The sequence below is a fragment of the Pelobates fuscus genome, chromosome 9 (genome assembly GCF_036172605.1).
Source record: "Pelobates fuscus isolate aPelFus1 chromosome 9, aPelFus1.pri, whole genome shotgun sequence".
NCBI classification, from domain to species: Eukaryota; Metazoa; Chordata; class Amphibia; order Anura; family Pelobatidae; genus Pelobates; species Pelobates fuscus.
The window spans coordinates 46,176,301-46,197,602 of record NC_086325.1 but is presented as its reverse complement, the minus strand read 5'-3'; the positions used below and the strand labels follow the sequence as shown (position 1 = coordinate 46,197,602).

The window sequence follows — 21,302 nt, the reverse complement described above, 5'->3', positions numbered from 1 at the left end:
CTCCTTTGTTTGTTTATTGTCAGCTGATGAGCTCACTCTATAACAATCATCTGCTCCTTAGCAGGTCTTAAAATTAGGTAAATACAACCACAGATGAACAACTTCACATGACATGTTACACCGTGTCATGATTATTTTACAAAAATAAATTCAAAATGGAAAAGCCATGCATGACAAATTAAGTACACTGTTACTGCTTCCATAGGAATTAAGAGACTAAGTAGCAGACAGGTGCTGCTAATCAAATGCCCTCAATTCATTGATCATCAACAAGTGTGACCACCTCTATAAAAGCCAACGTTTTAGTAGTTTGCTGGTCTGTAGCATTTAGGGGTTAGTTAACAACGCCAAGGAGGAAAGACATTGGCAATGATCATGGAAAAGCAATTGTTGCTGCCCATCAAACCAGGGAGGGTTATAAGGCAATTTACAAACAATTTATTGTTTATTAAGTCCATCATTTTACATTGAGAAAGATTATTCAAAAGTGGAAAACATTCAAGAAGGTTGCCAACCTCCTCAGGAATGGAAGTTCCAGCAAACTCACCCAAAGATCAGACCATGCAGTGCTCAGAGAAATTGCAAAAAAAAGAAGATTTACATCTTAAACTCTACATGCTTCAATTAGCATGCTAAATGTTAAAGTTACAAACAAAAAAAGTCTGAACGAGTATGGTTTGTTTGGAAGGGTTGCCAGGAGAAAGGCCTCTTCTCTCTAAAAAGAACATGGCAGCATGACATAGGTTTGGAAAGTTGCATCTGAACATACAACAAGACTTCTGGAACAATGTCCTTTGGACAGATGAAAGTGGAGATGTTTGACCATAATGCACAGCACCATGTTTGGCAAAAAGCAAACACAGCATATCAGCACAAATGCCTCATACCAAATGTCAAGCATGGTGGTGGAGGGGTAATGATTTCAGCCTTGTTTTGCAGCCACAGAACTTGGGAACCTTGCGGTCATTTATTCGACCTTGAACTTCTCTGTATACCAAAGTATTCTAGAGTCAAATGTGAGGCTATCTGTCCCACAGCTAAAGCTTGGCCGAATTGTATTAATTTAAAAGGACAATGATCCCAAGCACAGCAGCAACTCTACAACAGAATGGCTGAAAAAAAGAAAATAATTAAGGTGTTGCAATGGCACAGTCAAAGTCCAGACCTCATCTCTAGTAAAATTGTGTCATGTGACCTTAAGAGAGCTTCTTAAACAAATGCCAGCAAAACCTCAATGAACTGAAGCAACGTTGTAAAGATGAGTGGGCCACAATTCCTCCTCAATGATGTGAGATACTGATAAAGTCATACAGAAAATGATTACTTCTACAAGCTATTGAATCATAAGGTGTACTTGGTTTTTCCACTTTGGCTTTATTCTTGTTTTAAAAAATCATTACACGATGCCATGTCACGATGCCATGCCATGTGCTGTTGTTCATCTGAGGTTGTGGTTACCTAACTTTAAGACATGTTATGGAATAGATGATTGTTATTATGTCCTGATATGTAAAACCATATAATTCAAAGAGGGCTTACTCTTTATTCCTTTGTATATCAATCTACCTCAACTCCTCATAGATTGTAAGCTCATTTGAGCATGACCTTCTTCACCTCTAAATATCTTCTTTCTGTAATTATAAAACACTGTGAAATATGTTGTGCCACATAAGTACTAATTATAGGCAAAAATATTTGAGGGGGAAAAATTATGGAAACTAATCTTTTTCCAACTTGTCTATTTTGGCTCATAATAATAATAATAATAATAATACATATATGGTTTTCATTTCATTATAATTTACTATTTAGATAATAAACCTTATTATAACCATCGTCATGCCAGATGTTGTGGACTACATCTTCTATAATGCTCATACAGCCATAATGCTTGCAAAACATCAGCGGGAATGTAGTACAAACCAATTGGAGTGCCAAAGGTTACAAGCAATGACAAAATGAAGAAATATTCTAACATATAAAATATTGCCAAGGGAGATGTCTGGTTTAGCATTTGTAATCACATTGCAAAATGGGTGAAAGGCTAGTCACTAATGATAATATCTGACTTCTGCCCCTGACAGTCAGCATAGAGATGGTATACAGAGATGAGAAGAAACAAAGCAATCATGGTTATTCACTATGCTGACACCCAGTATGCACAGAACTGGTGGAGTTTCACCTCCAGTGGCAAAGTTTTGTATCTCTGTATGTATAGCATACATGAAACGCTGCACATACAAACTCCAAGCAGTGAAGTGGTTATGGTGGTAGGATTAACACTTTAACTTCAGAAACACATTATAGTTTATTCAGTGGAGAATTAGCAAGGGAATTTCAAATTAGTAGCCAAAATAGACAGAGAAAATCGACAAGTTATAGGTAGAGAGAGAGAGAGAGAGAGAGAGTGTGTGTGTGTGTATGTGTGCAGGGCCGTCTTTAAAATTTATTTGGCCCTGGGCAAGAATTTGATGGGGCCCCCTGACCCCCACTCCCTGACATGCAATCACGCTCTCCACTTCGCAACGCAGTAGCGGGACCATTTTCCCATGCTTGCAGAGTTGTATTTAACACTCAGTTGTGTTTGTGTGTTTGAATGGAAGCATGTTTGTATATGGAGTATGTTTGTGTAAATGTAAGGGTGTGTTTGTATGTGGTGTTGGTGTTTGAATGCAAGCATGCATCTATGTGTAGTTTTTTTGTGCTTGTTTTTTTAAATGCTGGGGTGTGTTTATATATATTTTTGGTGTTTATGTATTGTTGACGTTTCAATGCAGGACTGTGTTTGTATGTAGTGTTGAAGGTTGAATGCAGGGGTGCACTTGTGTGTAGTGTTGGCGATTTGAATGATGAGATGTATGCACATGTACACATAGATTGCCACACACACACACACACACACACACACACACTGAAACACATGCAGATACACAGACATAAACACTGACACTCACACTAACACACATGCAGATACAGACTGACACAGATACACACACTAACACATACAGACACACAGATACACAACCTGACACACATACATAGACATATATACAAACACTGACACATATGGATACTCAGACACACTGATGCATATACTGACACACATGCATACACAGATAAAAACACTGACTATATACAGATGCACACACAGATATACACACGCAGGTACACACACTGACAACATACACATACATACAATGATAACATACAGACACACACTGACACACATACAGACACGCAGATACACAACCTGACACACATGCAGATACACACAGACCACATAGAGAAACATAGATATACTAAATACAGATACACCGATATACATACTGACAACAGAGATACATACTGACAGACATACTGATACACACAGACACCCTGACAGACATACTCACACACATACACAGACATACTGACACACGTGAAAAGTTTACATTTTTACACACTGACAGACATATTGCCACACTGACATACTGACAGACAAACTGACATGCACACTGACGGACAAACTGACATGCACAGACAGACATACTGACACACACAGAGACATACTGATACACACAAAGGCCCTGACAGACATACTGACACACACAGAGACATACTGACACACAGACACAGTGACACACACACAGACACCCTGACAGACATACTGACACACACAGACATACTAAGACACACATACTGACACACATACACACATACTAAGACACACACACACACAGATACCCTGACAGACATACTGACACACACAGACATACTAAGACACACATACTGACACACATACACACATACTAAGACACACACACAGACACCCTGACAGGCATACTGACACATACTAAGACATACTAAGACACACATACTAACACACATACACACATACTAAGACACACAGACATACTGACACACACAGACACCCTGACACACTGACAGACATACTGACAGACATACTGACACACACAGACACCCTGACACACACAGACACCCTTACAGACATACTCACACACATACACACATAGTAAGACACACACACACATGCAAAGTTTACATTAATAAAGCCAGCCTCCAGCCTACTTTATGGGTTCCCTGGGGTCCAGTGGCAGGCTGAGTTGGTTGGGAGTGTGGGGCTCCTGCACTCCAGCTCCCTCCTGACGGCCTCCTCCTCCTCCATCCCGCGCGGCTTCAATCTATCTTGGAGGAAGTGACTCACGGCAGTCACTTCCTCCTAGCCTGCTGCAGTAAAACAAGGGGGCGCTGTTAAAGGGCCACATCGCACGACCGGGCCCTCTTAGTGTGTGGGCTCCCGGTGCAGCCACAGCACCGGCGGGCCCAGGGGGCAAACAAAAATGTTTTGGGGCGGACAGCAGGGCCCATGGGGTAGCTGCTTTGGGCCCCCCAGGAGTGAGTAGGCCCGGGGCAGCTGCCCCGTTTGCCCTGCTTTAAAGATGGCCGTGTGTGTGTGTGTGTGTGTGTGTGTGTGTATGTGTGTGTGTGTGTGTCTCTCTCTCTATCTAAGGATATCTTTTTTTGGCTTATGTGTTATTGGACAAAATGCATAAAAATGCCTTTTTCCTGTACTTGCCTATTTTCTCATTAGGATATATACAATCATTGTGAAAAAGATATATACAAATGGTCAGTTGCACTGCTTTTGTCAGTTTTATAAGGACCCAGGTGGTATTATTAGCAACTCAGCTTCCTAAAAATGTCAAAATATGACTTATTTATAATAATGCTAACATACAGGAAGTACAGTTAAAATATTATTTTACACCTACACTCCTTTATCTTACCTTCCAATCCCTCTTTTTTTATGTTCATCTTTTTCCTTTTTTAACGTCTTCATTTAGGCTGGAGTTCATGTTTTTTTGGTGGGATAGATACAATACTGATCGTGGTAATTTTGTATTGTTTTATATTCTTCGTGGAATATATGTTAGAAACTTCTCTCCTCAAAAACAAAGTTAGTTTAAAAACAACCCGTGTAATCCCATGTCAATGAGTGGAACTCCTGGTCAATAATTCTTGATCTGTGGATCCACAACTATCATATTTATTACATGATTTATAATAAATTAAAGAAAAGTAAAAAATAAAATAAAAAACCTTGAGAGATCATGAAACAAATCTGCAATTTTGATATCGCTATGTTTGGAGCCAATCAATCAGTAGGAATGACTTCCACTCAAATTTGTGGTAAGTACAATTGTTACTTGAATTCTAAAACCACATAACAGACAGCATCTCCAGGGAACTCTCAGCATTTTGGGAAGAGGTTCAGTCTTGTGTTGATTGTCTACATGCTGCGTAGGGTTTGGTACTGCAGAGATGTACAGAGCTTTGGAACTTCCATTGAAAGTTGTACAGTCTTTAACTGGCATTGTTAATAAAAGGATAAATAACACTATATATGCAGGATTACACAATCCGAGAATGAGAATATAATTGCTAGATACACAGGTTTCCGTGCTACAAATATTCCCTGTGTAACTACTCCACATAGACAGATGTATGTGATGTCATTAAATGCTACTGTATGTTGCAGGGAAAATGAGGTTAACATATGTAATAAACAAATTATTAATTTACTAGTACCTACTAAAAGTAATGAAAATTAATTTTAAAAAATCCACCATAAATAAGAGCTGTTCATTTTAGATCATGATAAATTATGCCCCTAGCATAAACGTAGCATAATATGTGTCTCTGTGGTTACTCACCCAGGGCTGGTGCAACAATTTTTGGTTGCACAGGCAAAGATGCACTGTGGGGTATAGAGCAGAATTGTGTGGGATACAGACTTTTTTATTATTATTTATATAGCGCCAACAAATTCTGTAGCACTGTACAATAGGGCTTTAACCCCTTAAGGACCAAACTTCTGGAATAAAAGGGAATCATGACATGTCACACATGTCATGTGTCCTTAAGGGGTTAATTGGGGGGGGGGGTAGGGGCAGTATTGTGTGGGACAGGGGGCTTAGCGGGGGGAGATAGGGGTAGTTTTGGGGAATAGAGGAAGTATTGTGGGTGATAGCAGCTTTAGAGTGGGCTAATAGGGGCAGTGTTGTGGGGGATTGGGGCTTTATTCTGATGGGCACAGGCTGTATTGTGGCTGATTGATTCTTTAGTGTGGTAGGATAGGGGCAGTATTTTAGGGGATTGGGGCATTAACAAGGAGATGGGAACAGTATTGTGGAGGATTGGGGCTTAGTGGGGGGTAGAGGCAGTACTGTGTGAGACTGGGGCTGTGGTGGGGGTGGATATGAACAGTATTGTGGGGGACTGGGGCTATGGTGGGGATAGGAACAGTATTGGGGCAGGGGCAATATTGTGTGGTGGTTTTAGGGGGCAGGGGGGCAGTATTGTGTGGAGTATTGATGAGGTTAGGGGAACATTGTGAGGGGGGATTGGGACAACTTTGGGTGGGCAGGGGCAGGAATGTGGGTGGTTAGGGCAGCATTGTGTGGGGGTTAGGGACAGAGTTGGGGCAGAGGCAGTATGGTGGGGGTTAAGGACAGTATTGGGGGTTAGGGGCAGTATTGTGGGGGGATAGGGACAATATTATGAGGCAGGGGCAGTATTGTGGGGGGATAGAGATAGTATTATGATGCAGGGGCAGTGTTGTGGAGGGATAGGGAGAGCATTTGGGGCGTCTGGGGCTGTATTGTTGGGGGATAGAGACTATATTAATGGCAGGGGCAGTATTGTGGGGGATATGGATAGTATTGGGGGCAGAGGCAATATTTTGGATGGTTAGGGAGCATTGTGGGGGAGAAAGGGACAATATTGAGGTGCAGGGGTCAGTATTGTGGGGGGATAGGGAAAATATTATGGGGCAGGGGCAGTATTGTGGGGGGATAGGGAAAATATTATGGGGCAGGGGCAGTATTGTGGGGGGATAGGGACTGTATTAGGGGGCGGGGCAGTATTGTGGGGGGATAGGGACTGTATTATGGGGCAGTATTGTGGGGGGATAGGGGCAGTAACATGGGACAGGGGTATTATTTTGGATAGTTAGGGAGCATTGTGGTGGAGAAAGAGACATGTTTTTTTTGGGGGGGAGGGGAGTGGGGCTTAGAAAAAATACACTCCACGCAGTCTCCCTACCTTCTGGAGAACTGTGGGGGATCCTGGGGTCCAGTGGACTGGTGGTGTGCTTTTCTGAGGGAGCTCTGCTCTACATCCGCTCTCTTCCTGTATAACTCCCTCATGCGCCTGACGTCACATTCCAGCTCCCAGGCACCACTGCGGGGCACGCGAGGGCGCTATACAGGAAGAGAGCAGATGTAGAGCGGAGCTCCCTTGCTTGCCCCCCTGCTCTGGTGCTGACCACGCTACAAGAAATAACCGGCAGGAGAGGAGCGCTCTAACCATTCAATGAAACCATTTGATGTCTATGGAAATAGGTATCAATAACCTCAAGAACCTCTGCAAACTGAAGTATAGACAACACAACTCCTAGCATGTTATATCCTTAAAAAGAACTGACAATACATCCTTAATGTATCATATTAAAGAAACACTCCAAACACCATAATCACTTCAGTGTGATGCAATTAATATGATACCAGGCCTGGTGCTCTACCAAGACATTTGAAATTATTTTGGGGTTATTTCCATGTGAAGCTTCACTAATGAAGTGAAGGTGGACAGTGGTTTATTAGCACATTAACTCTTAATACATATATTCGAACTCCTGGTGTCCAACTTAATTCTCATTAGGTATAAAGTCTTAAAGCATGGCCTGTAAAGAAGTCAAAGTTCTAGGTGCAAAAGGAAAAAAATGAGTTGTCAATGGCAAGACATCTTTTGAATTTATCACAATTTAATAAATGTCCTCCAGTCTTAAAATTCTTTTTCCAAAAACCATTCTTTTTGATGGTGGTTCTTAACCCATGAGTAGGGACCAAAACTAAACCCTTATTCAGTTTCAATGGGTCCATATTGTTAGAAGGAGGTACGTCATGGTCACGTTACCCCATTCTTAATACATTGTGTTAGACTTAGATATTGTTTCAGTGCAAACTATAATCTGTCCAATTTTGGGCTGATCCGGTGATCGGTCAAATTCCCAAACTCCAAGCCGAAATATAGTCAAATCAAGAACCAACTGCAATTATGTTAATTTTGATTCGGAATTCCACCAGTGACGCCAAGAAGAAGAGATGGCTCATGGAAAAAGATGATTGATAGCTAGGGGAGAGTTACTAAAACTTGATTTTATTAATGGATCAAGTGAGAAGTGACCAACAGAAAGAAATTTATGTAATTTAATAAATATATAATATAGCAGCATGTTTTACTTATTTTATTATAATTTCATTGCAAATTGCTGCAGGTATATTATGTTATCTACAATGAGGCAGGGTAAATCCTTAAATTGTACTCTATGTAATGATAAGTGAATGATGTATATTGCTGAACTGCCCCTTTAAAGTTTACCACTTTGGCTTTAGATAAGATTACAGTAAGAGCAATGTATGCATTATGTCCTAAACAGAAACATTTAGCAGAGGCAATTACAACACCTAATGAGGAAAATAATCAGTACACAATGCATGTCTCAAACCAAGAGGAAGGAAGCAGAGGTGTTGATTATCTTCAACTTATTATTATTAGTTATGATGAATAGTAGCTAACAGCTCAGTTTGCAGGGTTCTACATTGATGTACAAATATTTAGCAAATCGAATAATACCCAATGCAATAGAGAGTGTTCATTCACTTACTTTTGTGACCCTCTTGCTTGCAATCTAAAATCCCCTTTATAATCCTGCCATAAATACCATTACTCTATATAAAGAACTAAACATCTCGCTGTACACTGAGGACAGGTTGCAATTGTGTTCACCACGGTTTTTGGTTATTGCTCTTATAGCGGTAAGCAGAACATTTTTGTTTTTAGTTATTTTACTTTTCTTTCCATTTCCTGATTTATGAATATACATGGGTATATGTCAACTTTCATTTGCATGTTTCCATGTAAACAGATGATAAATGACTAAAGATAGAAGCGTACAAAAAAAATCGAATTTTAATGAAGATTTAACATTGTTTCAATTGAGATTAAAAAACATTTTGGTAACAATATTTCATATTACTATTTTTTTTTATTTTTTTTTTTGAAATGCAATATTTTGTTTAATTCTCATTAAAGTGGAGTAGATATTTCACACACTGAAGTACAGAGAAAAAAGCGAGTTAGAATATACTTGTAGCAGTATGACAAAATTTGCGTAATGACAAACAAATACTTGTCAGGAAATCATAAAAATATAAGAGATCGTTTATTACCAAATTAAAATAACTCAATAATTGAAAGGCTTTCTCCGTTCATCTCAAGTCTTTTCCTTTGAATTCTCTAGGAGCCTAAGATAACAAAAAAACAGTACTTATACTTGTAATAAATTTCTAGTATCAAATTCAAATTCCTAAATTATCATGAATTTTATACAAAGTGGCAATACTTGATCTTAGCCACTAGAGGTCCAGGGAAGACAACTATAGAAATATAGTATAGCATGCATCCCTGAACTGAGAACCTCAACCTATATTACCATTCATACTTAATATACACATAAGGTAGGATAGGACAGAAGTCAAAAAGTTGACAGAGATAGAGAAATTCCAACCCTAGCTCCTTAGGACTAGGGGTAGCCGTCAAAAACTATACTTAGAGAATCTAGAGTTGCAGACCAAAATTTGTCATCTCTAGCAATTGAGTGACTTAATGCTAGAGGACCACTAACTATACATTAGGTACTATAATCAATAGTCAATAACTGGCCTATTTTAACATAGTATCTCCATCTAAAACTGCCATAGACTTACTTGCACTGCTCTTGTCCTCTGGCCGCACGGACCGAACGTTCCACTTGCAATATATGTTTGCTGTTAATACCATGTTCTAGAGGATAATTTTACATCTAAATAATTATGGGATTTTGATTTTTTGAGGTAAAGCTGTGATATTTGTTGTCTTAGAAATCACAGTTCAGGTGAGTTTCTGTACCGAGGGGCACTTTCTCCAATTTGCTTATGTGATACTTTGGAGCATGGTATGTTGAAGAGGTAGGTAACAATACTTTGCTGTCTATCATCTCAATGACCAATCGTATCTCAGTTAAGGGCAGGAAGTATGACTCTCTCTCTCTCTGTAAATTTAAGCGTGAATGTTTGTCTTGATGCCGACATTACCATAACTTGAAAAGTGGAAGCATAAGGACTGTGAGGTTACATAGTTACATAGTTACATAGCTGAAAAGAGACTTGCGTCCATCAAGTTAAGCTTTCCTCACATATGTTTTTGCTGTTGATCCAAAAGAAGGCAAAAAACCCAGTCTGAAGTGCTTCCAATTTGGCAACAAACTAGGAAAAAAATCCTTCTTGACCCCAAAATAGCAGTCAGATATCTCATTGGATCAAGCAGTTATTACCCCACTTATAAGAAAGTATATCCCTGTATGTTATGTTTTTGGAAGTACAGGGAGTGCAGAATTATTAGGCAAATGAGTATTTTGACCACATGATCCTCTTTATGCATGTTGTCTTACTCCACGCTGTATAGGCTCGAAAGCCTACTACCAATTAAGCATATTAGGTGATGTGCATCTCTGTAATGAGAAGGGGTGTGGTCTAATGACATCAACACCCTATACCAGGTGTGCATAATTATTAGGCAACTTCCTTTCCTTTGGCAAAATGGGTCAAAAGAAGGACTTGACAGGCTCAGAAAAGTAAAAAATAGTGAGATATCTTGCAGAGGGATGCAGCACTCTTAAAATTGCAAAGCTTCTGAAGCGTGATCATCGAACAATCAAGCGATTCATTCAAAATAGTCAACAGGGTCGCAAGAAGCGTGTGGAGAAACCAAGGCGCAAAATAACTGCCCATGAACTGAGAAAAGTCAAGCGTGCAGCTGCCAAGATGCCACTTGCCACCAGTTTGGCCATATTTCAGAGCTGCAACATCACTGGAGTGTCCAAAAGCACAAGGTGTGCAATACTCAGAGACATGGCCAAGGTAAGAAAGGCTGAAAGACGACCACCACTGAACAAGACACACAAGCTGAAACGTCAAGACTGGGCCAAGAAATATCTCAAGACTGATTTTTCTAAGGTTTTATGGACTGATGAAATGAGAGTGAGTCTTGATGAGCCAGATGGATGGGCCCATGGCTGGATTGGTAAAGGGCAGAGAGCTCCAGTCCGACTCAGACGCCAGCAAGGTGGAGGTGGAGTACTGGTTTGGGCTGGTATCATCAAAGATAAGCTTGTGGGGCCTTTTCGGGTTGAGGATGGAGTCAAGCTCAACTCCCAGTCCTACTGCCAGTTTCTGGAAGACACCTTCTTCAAGCAGTGGTACAGGAAGAAGTCTGCATCCTTCAAGAAAAACATGATTTTCATGCAGGACAATACTCCATCACACGCGTCCAAGTACTCCACAGCGTGGCTGGCAAGAAAGGGTATAAAAGAAGAAAATCTAATGACATGGCCTCCTTGTTCACCTGATTTGAACCCCATTGAGAACCTGTGGTCCATCATCAAATGTGAGATTTACAAGGAGGGAAAACAGTACACCTCTCTGAACAGTGTCTGGGAGGCTGTGGTTGCTTCTGCACACAATGTTGATGGTGAACAGATCAAAACACTGACAGAATCCATGGATGGCAGGCTTTTGAGTGTCCTTGCAAAGAAAGGTGGCTATATTGGTCACTGATTTGTTTTTTTTTGTTTTTTTGAATGTCAGAAATGTATATTTGTGAATGTTGAGATGTTATATTGGTTTCACTGGTAAAAATAAATAATTGAAATGGGTATATATTTGTTTTTTGTTAAGCTGCCTAATAATTATGCACAGTAATAGTCACCTGCACACACAGATATCCCCCTAAAATAGCTAAAACTAAAAACAAACTAAAAACTACTTCCAAAAATATTCAGCTTTGATATTAATGAGTTTTTTGGGTTCATTGAGAACATGGTTGTTGTTCAATAATAAAATTAATCCTCAAAAATACAACTTGCCTAATAATTCTGCACTCCCTGTATTTATCCAAAACCTGTTTACGCATCTGTATGGATTCTGATAAAACCACCTCTTCAGGCAGAGAATTCCATATCCTTATAGTTCGTACTGTAAAAAAACCTTTTATTTGCCTTAGATGAAATCTCCTTTCTTCCAGCCTAAATGCGTGACCTCGTGTCCTATGTATAGCCCTTTTAATGAATAGATTTCCAGATATTGGTTTGTACTGGCCCCGAATATATTTGTATAATGTTATCATAGCCCCTTTGATTCACCATTTTTTCAAACTAAAGAGATTTAAAAAGTTTAACCTTTCTTCGTAACTAAAATGTCCATTCCTTTTATCAATTTTGTAGCTCATCTTTGCACTTTTTCTAGTGCCATGATATCCTTCTTTAGAACAGGTGCCCAAAATTGGACAGCATATTCAAGTTGTGGTCTTACCAGCGATTTATAAAGAGGCAAAATTATACTTTCATTCCGAGCATTTATGCCCCTATTTATTCATGATAAAACCTTACTGGCCTTAGCAACTGCAGATTGACATTGTATATTGCTGCCTAATATGTTGTCTATAACAATTCCCAAATACTTCTCATGTGTGGTTATGATAATTCACTATCATTTAGGGTGTACTTTGCTTGTGCATTCTTGATCCCGAAATGCATGACTTTGCATTTCTCTACATTAAATTTAATCTGCCATTTCAGTGCCCAGTCCCCTAATCTATCTAAATCCCTCTGCAGCAAAGCAATATCCTGCTCACATTTTATTACTTTACAAAGTTTTGTGTCATCTGCAAACACTAAAACATGGCTTTCAACGCCTATTTCAAGATCATTTATAAATCTGTTAAATAGAAGCGGTCCCAACACAGAACCCTGAGGGAAACCACTTACCACTTTTGTCCAGCTTGAAAATGTACCATTAATGACAACTTGTTGTACTCTATCTTTAAGCCAGTGTTCTACCCAAGAACAAGAATATTCATACCCAATTTCTTTTAGTTTGAAGACTAACCTATTGTGAGGAACCGTATCAAATGCCTTGGCAAAATCCAAATGGATCACATCCACTGCAACACTCTGATCTATACTTCTACTTACTTCTTCGTAGAATGCAATTAGGTTAGTTTGACATGACCTACGTTTCATAAAACTATGCTGATTATTGTTAATAACAAAGTTCGTCCTAATGAATTCCAGAATATTATCCCTTAATAGCCCTTCAAATATTTTCCCAGTCACAGAAGTTAAGCTCTATAATTTCCAGGCAATGATTTCAAACCCTTTTTAAATATAGGAATGACATCTGCCTTCCTCTAATCCTCCGGTAAAATAACTGAAACAAAAGAATCTTGGAAGATTAAATACAGAGGTTCACTTATTTCCCACTTAGCTCCTTAAGTACTCATGGGTGAATACCGTCAGGCCCAGAGTTTTATTTACATTAATTTTCTTGCTGTAGCACCTTGCCTCGAGTCATCCAATCACAAGTTATCTGCAAGTTTTTTGCAGCAATCATGTGCATATCTCTTGCTATAGGATCCTCATTAATATATACTGAAGAAAAATGTCTACCTTTTCCTGGTCTTCATTAACTAACAGACCCATCTCTGTTTCCAGTGTACATGATGTACATGAAAAATTTTGGGGGGTTGGTTTTGGATTCTTTGGCTATCAATTTCCCATTTTCTAGTTTAGCCACTTTAATTGCCTTTTTGCAAAATTTATTGGCTTCCTTATATCTTATATAGGATGACTCTGATTTGTCCGATTTAAATGCCCTTTTCTTGTTTTTAATCTCTTGTTTTACTTCTCTACTAAGCCACAGTGGTTTCAATTTGTTTATTTTATATTTATTACCCAATTGTACATACTGAGAAATGTACCTTTCTACCCTTTTAGTTGTTTGAAGAGTTTCCATTTATCTTCAGTGTTTTTTTTTACTAAGGAGTTTATGCCAGTCAATATGTTGTAGAGCTGCCCTAATCTTATTGAAATTGTCTTTTTTAGAATTATACGTTTTAGTATACCCCATGTGCTTTTGCTATTTTGAGTTTATTTAGAAAATGACCATATTGTGATCACTATTTCCCAAATACTCCCCTACTTGGATGTTGGTCAAAAGATCAACATTGTTTGTTATAGCGAGATCCAGACAAGCATCCTTTCTAGTTGGTGCTTGTACCAGTTGTGACATGAAGGTGTCATTTAAAACATTCAAAAACCTGATTCCCCTTGCTGAAGTACTAGTCCCTCTATCCCATGTCCGGGATTAAAATTACCCAGATTTGCAGCTTTCCCAATTTGCTCTAACACATGTTCTGCCTCATTAATATTTACATTAGGTGGTTTATAACATATCCCAACCAATAATTGATTTCCCTTCTTTTGTCCCAAGCAGATATCTACCCATAAAGTTTCCACATTTTCCTCGTCACACTCCATATGCCTAAGATTTGACTTTAACTCATGGTTGACATACAAACATACACCACCATCCTTCTTGTTTTTCCTATCCTTCCTAAATAACGTGTAAGCATTTAAGTTAACTGCCCAGTCATGTGTCTCATCCCACCATGTTTCTGTTATGCCAATTATATCATATTGTTTAGTGTATGCTATTGCCTTTAGTTCCCCCATTTTGTTATATAGGTTCCTTGCATTAGTAAGCATACATTTGATATTATCATGATTCATTTGTACTTTTTGTGAATTTTTTTTTTATATATATAAATCTTTATTTTCTTTTTTTTTTTTTTTAAATTTCATTCAAGTACGGATACAGTTTTCCACTATAAATTTTAAACACAGTACAAAAGATATCTTTACAATAGTGATACAATAATAATAATAATAATTATAATTAACAGTAGGACCGTGTTTCTAATCGACATCTACCAATATTCTACTGTATCTACAGCCATATAAACATACCATACATCTTAACCATACATCCCATTCTCTCTACTGCCTACGGGTAGCTATCTATGTGAGGGGGGGGGGCAGGGGGTGGATTAAATTTTATAGTTAGTAAATCTAACCCAAGGGGCCCAGACTTCATTATATTTTTCTCTAGATATCTTGTTTAGGGCTATCCCAGCTTCCATGCTGCGTTGGTAATCAATCTGCGTACATATATCCTGCCAATTTAACGCACCCATATTTCTCCAATTTCTGGCCATAACTATTTTTATTGCCATACAGATATGAATCATAAGAATTTTTAGTTTTATGTTACTTTTTGGTAAATCTAAATGAAACAAAAACATTTGAGGCGTGATCTCAGTCCGAACCTCGAACATAAAGTCTACCAATTCCGCTAGGATTAGTTTCATAGGTTTCAACTCCTCACAGTCCCACCAGATGTGGGGGAATGTACCTAACTCCCTACCACATCTCCAACAATCTGGTAGGAGTGTGGGTTGAAATCTATGAAGGCGAGTAGGCACCAGGTACCAACGGTATACTAGTTTGAAGTACACTTCCTGTATATTAACCCCGTGTATATATCTTTTTACTGCTTGTAAACCCAACAGCCAGTCCTCCACCGAGGATGAAAAATGAAGTTCTTGCTCCCATTTATTCATTGCTGGCGCTTTATCTATTTGCCTTTGACTTCTTACGAATTGATTATATCTAGAAGCAATTTTTTTTTTATAATGAAATTCTACAAACTGGTCCATTAGGGAACTTTCCGAAAAGTCTTTTCCCATTGTAAAGGATTTTATTCTTAAGTAGTTAAAGATTTCCTTCGAAGGGAGGTTATATTTGGATTGTAATATTGGAAATGGCAACATTTTATTATTATTCAAAAGTTCCGCTATTCTTACAACTCCACCAGTTTCCCATTCTTGGATATTTATATCCTTTATATAAAGTTTTAAGGTTGTTAATGGGGCATTTAGTGATAAGTGTTTTATTCCGTATTTCTTTTTCAAATGCTTAACGATATAAATCATTGTATTATTCATCGGATTGCTAGATCTTATATTTTTTAGAAATTCACTATCGCACCACCACAACGATAGGGGTTCTATGTCACCAAGATCTGATTTTTCAATATCTAACCAGTTTGGTCTAGCCATTGTAAAATTGTCGCACTTAATTAGATGTGCTACCATGTTGTTCATATATAATTTCTGTATGTCTGGGAAACGAATCCCCCCTTCTTTCCAGTCTCTCTGTAGTATTTCCAATGAGACTCTAGGTCTCCTATCTTGCCAAATATAATTTGATAATTGCCTTTGAAGACCGCGTATCGTCTGGCATGACACCCTCAGCGGGAGATTACTAAATAAAAATGTTAACTTAGGAAGGAGATAGAAATTTACTGCTTCAATCCTGCCCAACCAAGAAAGTTCCAATCCCTGCCAGGTTTTTAAGATATTCCTAAAGTGGATGGCAGTATCAGTATAATTGAGTTCTCCGACTTTTTGTGAATTTTTTATCAATATTACTTACCTCCTTTTTTCTGAGCTTGCCCCTCCCCTCATCTCCTCCCCCCTTATACTTATACTAGAATCTCCTTTCTATCCTATCTCCATTTTCTAGATTGCTGTGACCCTCCCCCCTACTACTAGTTTAAAATCTCCTCCAACCTTCTAGCCATGTTATTCCCCAGCACAGCAGACCCTCTTCCGTTTAGGTGCAATCCATCACCGCTATACAGGTTGTACCCAAGCGCAAAATCGGCCCAGTACTCTAAGGACCCAAAACCCTCTTTCGTGCACCAAGACTTCAGCCATGCATTGACCTCTCTAATATCCCGCTGCATTTCTTCTGTAGCATGCGGCACAGGTAATATTTCTGAAAAGGTCCTTTTCTTTAGCTTACTTCCTAGTTCCCTGAACTCATTCTTTAAGACCTTCCATTTTCCTCTGACTTTGTCATTGGTACCAATATGGACTATGACAGCTGGGTGATCCCCAGCCTCTCCCAATAATCACTCCACTCTGTCAGCAACATGCCGGACCCGAGCACCCAGGAGACATCAAACTGTCTAGTTGAGACGATCAGAGTGGCAGATTACCCTATCTACTCTCTTAATAATAGAGTCCCCTACCACCACAACCTGTCTAGCCTATCTTACACTCTCAACCCCACCCATACTAGAGGGGCTGTTCCCACGGCAGAATGAACAGCTTCCTGCAGTACAGCTACTCCTGAACTGATGCTCGCAGCTCAAATGGGCAAATCTTTTGGGCTGCACAAGATCAGGACTAGCTAAACCTTTCCTCTTCCCTCTACCCCTGCTTCCTCACCCCACTATTACCCAGCTATGTGCTTGTTCACCAACTGTCTCATCTCCTCCCACTCCACTCCACTACCTGCCCCACTAAACTCTGCTCAGTGAGCAGCAGACTCCTCTCCCTCAGTGTTGCAATTTGCCTCTCCAGATCTCCAATCTGAGCTTCCAGAAAAAAAAAAAAGGTTTAAGTTTATATTAATATATATTTTATTTAATATTGTCCCATGGCAAACGAAAACCAGTAACGAGTGTTATTCACTGAAGTGTTATCCTTCAAGTTATTCAATATGAATTCGAAGTGATTTTAAAGTGATCTGCAAATTTTGGGTCACAAATAGAATAATGTTCTATATTCTCAGTTTGGGTTGCTTGGCATAAATCACTTTGAATTCCCTTTGTCTTACCGACGATTGACACTTGGTGAATGATCCTGAATGTGTCTGCATGTTGATGGTAGCGATACGCTGAACAGAATAGGCTAGTTCACAGACAAAAAAATAAACGAGTTGTGCCTGTGGCAGATGCATAGCTGTAGAAAACACTCAGAATTGTGAACATTGTGCAGACTTTTTGTGCAATGTTTGTGGTCCATGCACTGTTTCTATATGCTTTTACATTTTAAATAAATGCTATGTTTTATACTTGTGTTCATGTTTCTTATCGGTTAATGGACAAGCAAAACTATAAAACTATATGAATGTAATCTCTCTTTTCTTATTTTACAGAGAAAATCAGGACCCTTCACATAAGGCATTTTAAGGAACAAATGAAACAAAATGAAAAATGATTCAAATTGTACCAATGATACTGGTTTCCAGTACACCCTGTACTCCACCACTTACATTCTGGTTTTCATTCCTGGACTCCTGGCCAACAGTGTGGCCCTTTGGGTTCTCTGCGGTTATACTAATAAGAAGAACAAAGCCATTATTTTTATGATAAATCTGGCAGTGGCAGATCTAGCTCATGTTTTGTCACTGCCACTGAGGATTTACTACTATTTAATTAATGTCTGGCCATTTACAAACTTCCTATGCCTGTTTTGTTTCTATCTTAAGTATCTCAATATGTACGCCAGTATTATGTTTTTAATGCTCATTAGCATCCAACGCTGCATGTTCACCATTAACCCTTTCAAAGCAAAGGACTGGAAGCGTAGATATGACATTGCCATAAGTTGTCTTGTATGGGTGGTCATCGGGGCTTCTTGTTTACCCTTTCCAATCATTAGAAGTTACGGGCTAAGTAACACAAGCGTGGCCTGTTTTGCTGACCTGGGAATGAATAACAAAATGGCACATGGTCCAGCACTGACTATGATCACAGCAGCAGAGTTAGGTGGATTTGTTATACCTGTGATAATTATTACATACTGTACTCTTAAAACCAGATCTCAGCTTAAAAATGACTCTCTGCAACTCCAAAATGTTAGTGAAAAACGGAAAGCTCTCAGGATGGTTTTAACGTGTGCTGCTGTATTTTTCATCTGTTTTGCCCCATACCACATCAATTTCTTTTTTTATATGCTGGTGAATTGGAGTATCATCAAAAACTGTTCTGTGCAAAAGGTCATTCTGACATTCCATCCTTTCTCATTGTGTCTCGCAAGCATTAACTGTTGTTTAGATCCAATACTTTACTACTTCAGTGCTTCAGAGTTCAAAAATGAAGTTGTCCGACACGGGTCCACGATGATACGTGTACGTCTAATGAGTAGAGAGAGTGCCTCGTCTTTTAGGTCATAGCAAAAAGCCAAAAAGTCATTGGTTATTAGATGTTTTGGTTTGACTTTTTGACTTTATGTTTTACATTGTCAGTTAGGCCAAAATAGAAAGTGTGTGTGTGTGTGTAGGTACCATAAAAATAAAAATCTACAGACTTTTCATTTTACATTTATTTGTTTCATGCATCATTTGAAAGATATCGGGCCTTCTAAAGCATTAGAATTTATGTAGTATACCTCTTCTTGCAATATTTCCTATCAGCCATAAAAGTTCTACAATTAGGTAATGAAAACAGGCAAATAAGTACCAACATAATATATTATGCAGAAGGTAAAAAATGTAAAAATAAAAACGCATGCACCGTGGTGTGTTAGTAAAGAATCTGCACATTTTTGGGAGTTTCCGAATCTCAGATTGCTACCAGAATGTAAACATTAATAATGTATATGGGGATAATACTCAAATATAGTAAATACAGCTGCCTTACTTAAACCAAGCAGCGGTATTACAAACTGCATTGCTGACTGTTATATACATGATTGTATTGTAGTTACAGGCACTACTTTAAATTTAGCAGATTTACATGAACGGTAGGTTATGAGTAAAAAGCAAAACAAAGTCAGTGTTGATAAACCTGAAACTGGTAGTGAGCGTGGAAAGTTGGGCAGTTTATTATAATTATTCTACTTTTATTAATACCAGCCTAAGTCAGCCCCCTGAGGGACACCTCTGCCTGAAACATATGCTTTTGGAATGTAAGGCTCCAGGCACCCAGACCACTTCTGCTCATTGGAGTGGTCTGGGTGCCAACTCCCACTACCCTTAACCCTGCATGTGTAATTATTGCAGTTTTTCATAAACTGCAATATTTACATTGCAGGGTTAACTCCACCTCTAGTGGCTGTCTATTAGACAGCCACTAGAGGTCACTTCCTGGGTTCTAGCACAGGTTTCCTGTGCTAGAGCGTCGCTGGACGTCCTCACGCTGTGTGAGGACCTCCAGCGTCGCTCAAAACCCCATAGGAAAGCATTGAAATGATTTTTCAATGCTTTCCTATGGGGAGACGTAATGCGCATGCGCGGCATTTCCGCGCATGCGCATTAGGTCTCCTCAGCCGGTGAACGAGATTAGTCTCGCCCACCGGCCGACGTAATCATTAGGAGGAGCGTCGCGGAGGCGGAGACAGCGGCGAGGGACATCGCCGCTGTCCCAGGTAAGTGACTGAAGGGGTTTTCACCCCTTCAGTAACCGGGGATTGGTGGGTGGGAGGGAGAGGGACCCTCCAGTGCCAGAAAAACGGATCGTTTTTCTGGCACTGGAGTTTCCCTTTAAGGAAGTGTTTAAAAAAAAAAAAAAAAAAAAAACATAAAAAAAAGTCAAAATTTCTACTGTAATAGCAATTCTCACATTTACTAAAGCTAAATCTATTCTGTCCACTGGTCTGCACCATTAAGACAGACACATTCAGAGTCTGATGAAAATTTGAATGCATATGGTAAAATAAACATTCACAAATTATTATTCACTTGATTTTTTACAAGCGAACTATAAGTAATATTTGCCCATAGACAGGATCTTTGGTGGCTGCCCTGTCACTAGCTCAATAATAAAATGTATATAGAGGGTAGGGGGCTATAAACTAATAATTAAGATGACACTAAGATGTCCTTTTAGCTGCAACCCGATGCTAGTAGGGCTATTAATTTACTGCCACATCTACCGAAAAAAAAACTACAAATACATGCTTAGTGCGGAATGCTAGCATGCCCCCACTGTGGATGGCAATGCATGGTTTAAAGTAACTTACCAGGTATGCTCTGGCTGTGTCAAAAAAGCCAGACATGCAATGTAAATTATATTTAAAAAAACCTATATTGGATTTAAAAAAAGAAGCACAACCCATAGCAAAATGCTTGTCAGATAAAATGTCTATCAAAAAAAAAACTCACAAATGACAAATCTGCTTTAACTTAATAGCTACACTGGAAATATACTTCCTGGATTTCTTTCCAGTGTGTCTATTTTGTTCTGTATTTTGCAACTTCCTGGTGAATTCATGCCATTGTTTAGTGAATACATTTGTGGGGTCTAGACACTACAAATGGCGGTCAACTCTGTGACTATAGTAGACATGATGATTCCCCCCTCCCCCCCCCCAAATCAACTATTTTGGCCTAGCGCAGTCTTACAAAAGTCATGTACAAACATTTCCACCTATTTTTTCAGAAAATGTAAAAATACATATTTTGTATACACTTGTCTTTCCAAAATACTTTTAACTCAATCCCCATAGAATAGGTC

General features: G+C 39.0%; 1 protein-coding gene across 1 annotated transcript in view; it reads left to right on the top strand.

Annotated features, from left to right (window-relative positions):
• The window catches only part of P2RY10 (P2Y receptor family member 10), a 29,050-nt gene extending 9,904 nt beyond the window's left edge, over window positions 1-19,146 (top strand). The window contains exon 2 of the mRNA XM_063433351.1: window positions 18,002-19,146. Coding sequence (XP_063289421.1) covers window positions 18,053-19,021 — 969 coding nt within the window. The 5' untranslated portion in view covers window positions 18,002-18,052 and the 3' untranslated portion in view covers window positions 19,022-19,146. The remainder of the gene's footprint in view (window positions 1-18,001) is intronic.
• Window positions 19,147-21,302: the final 2,156 nt, after the last annotated feature.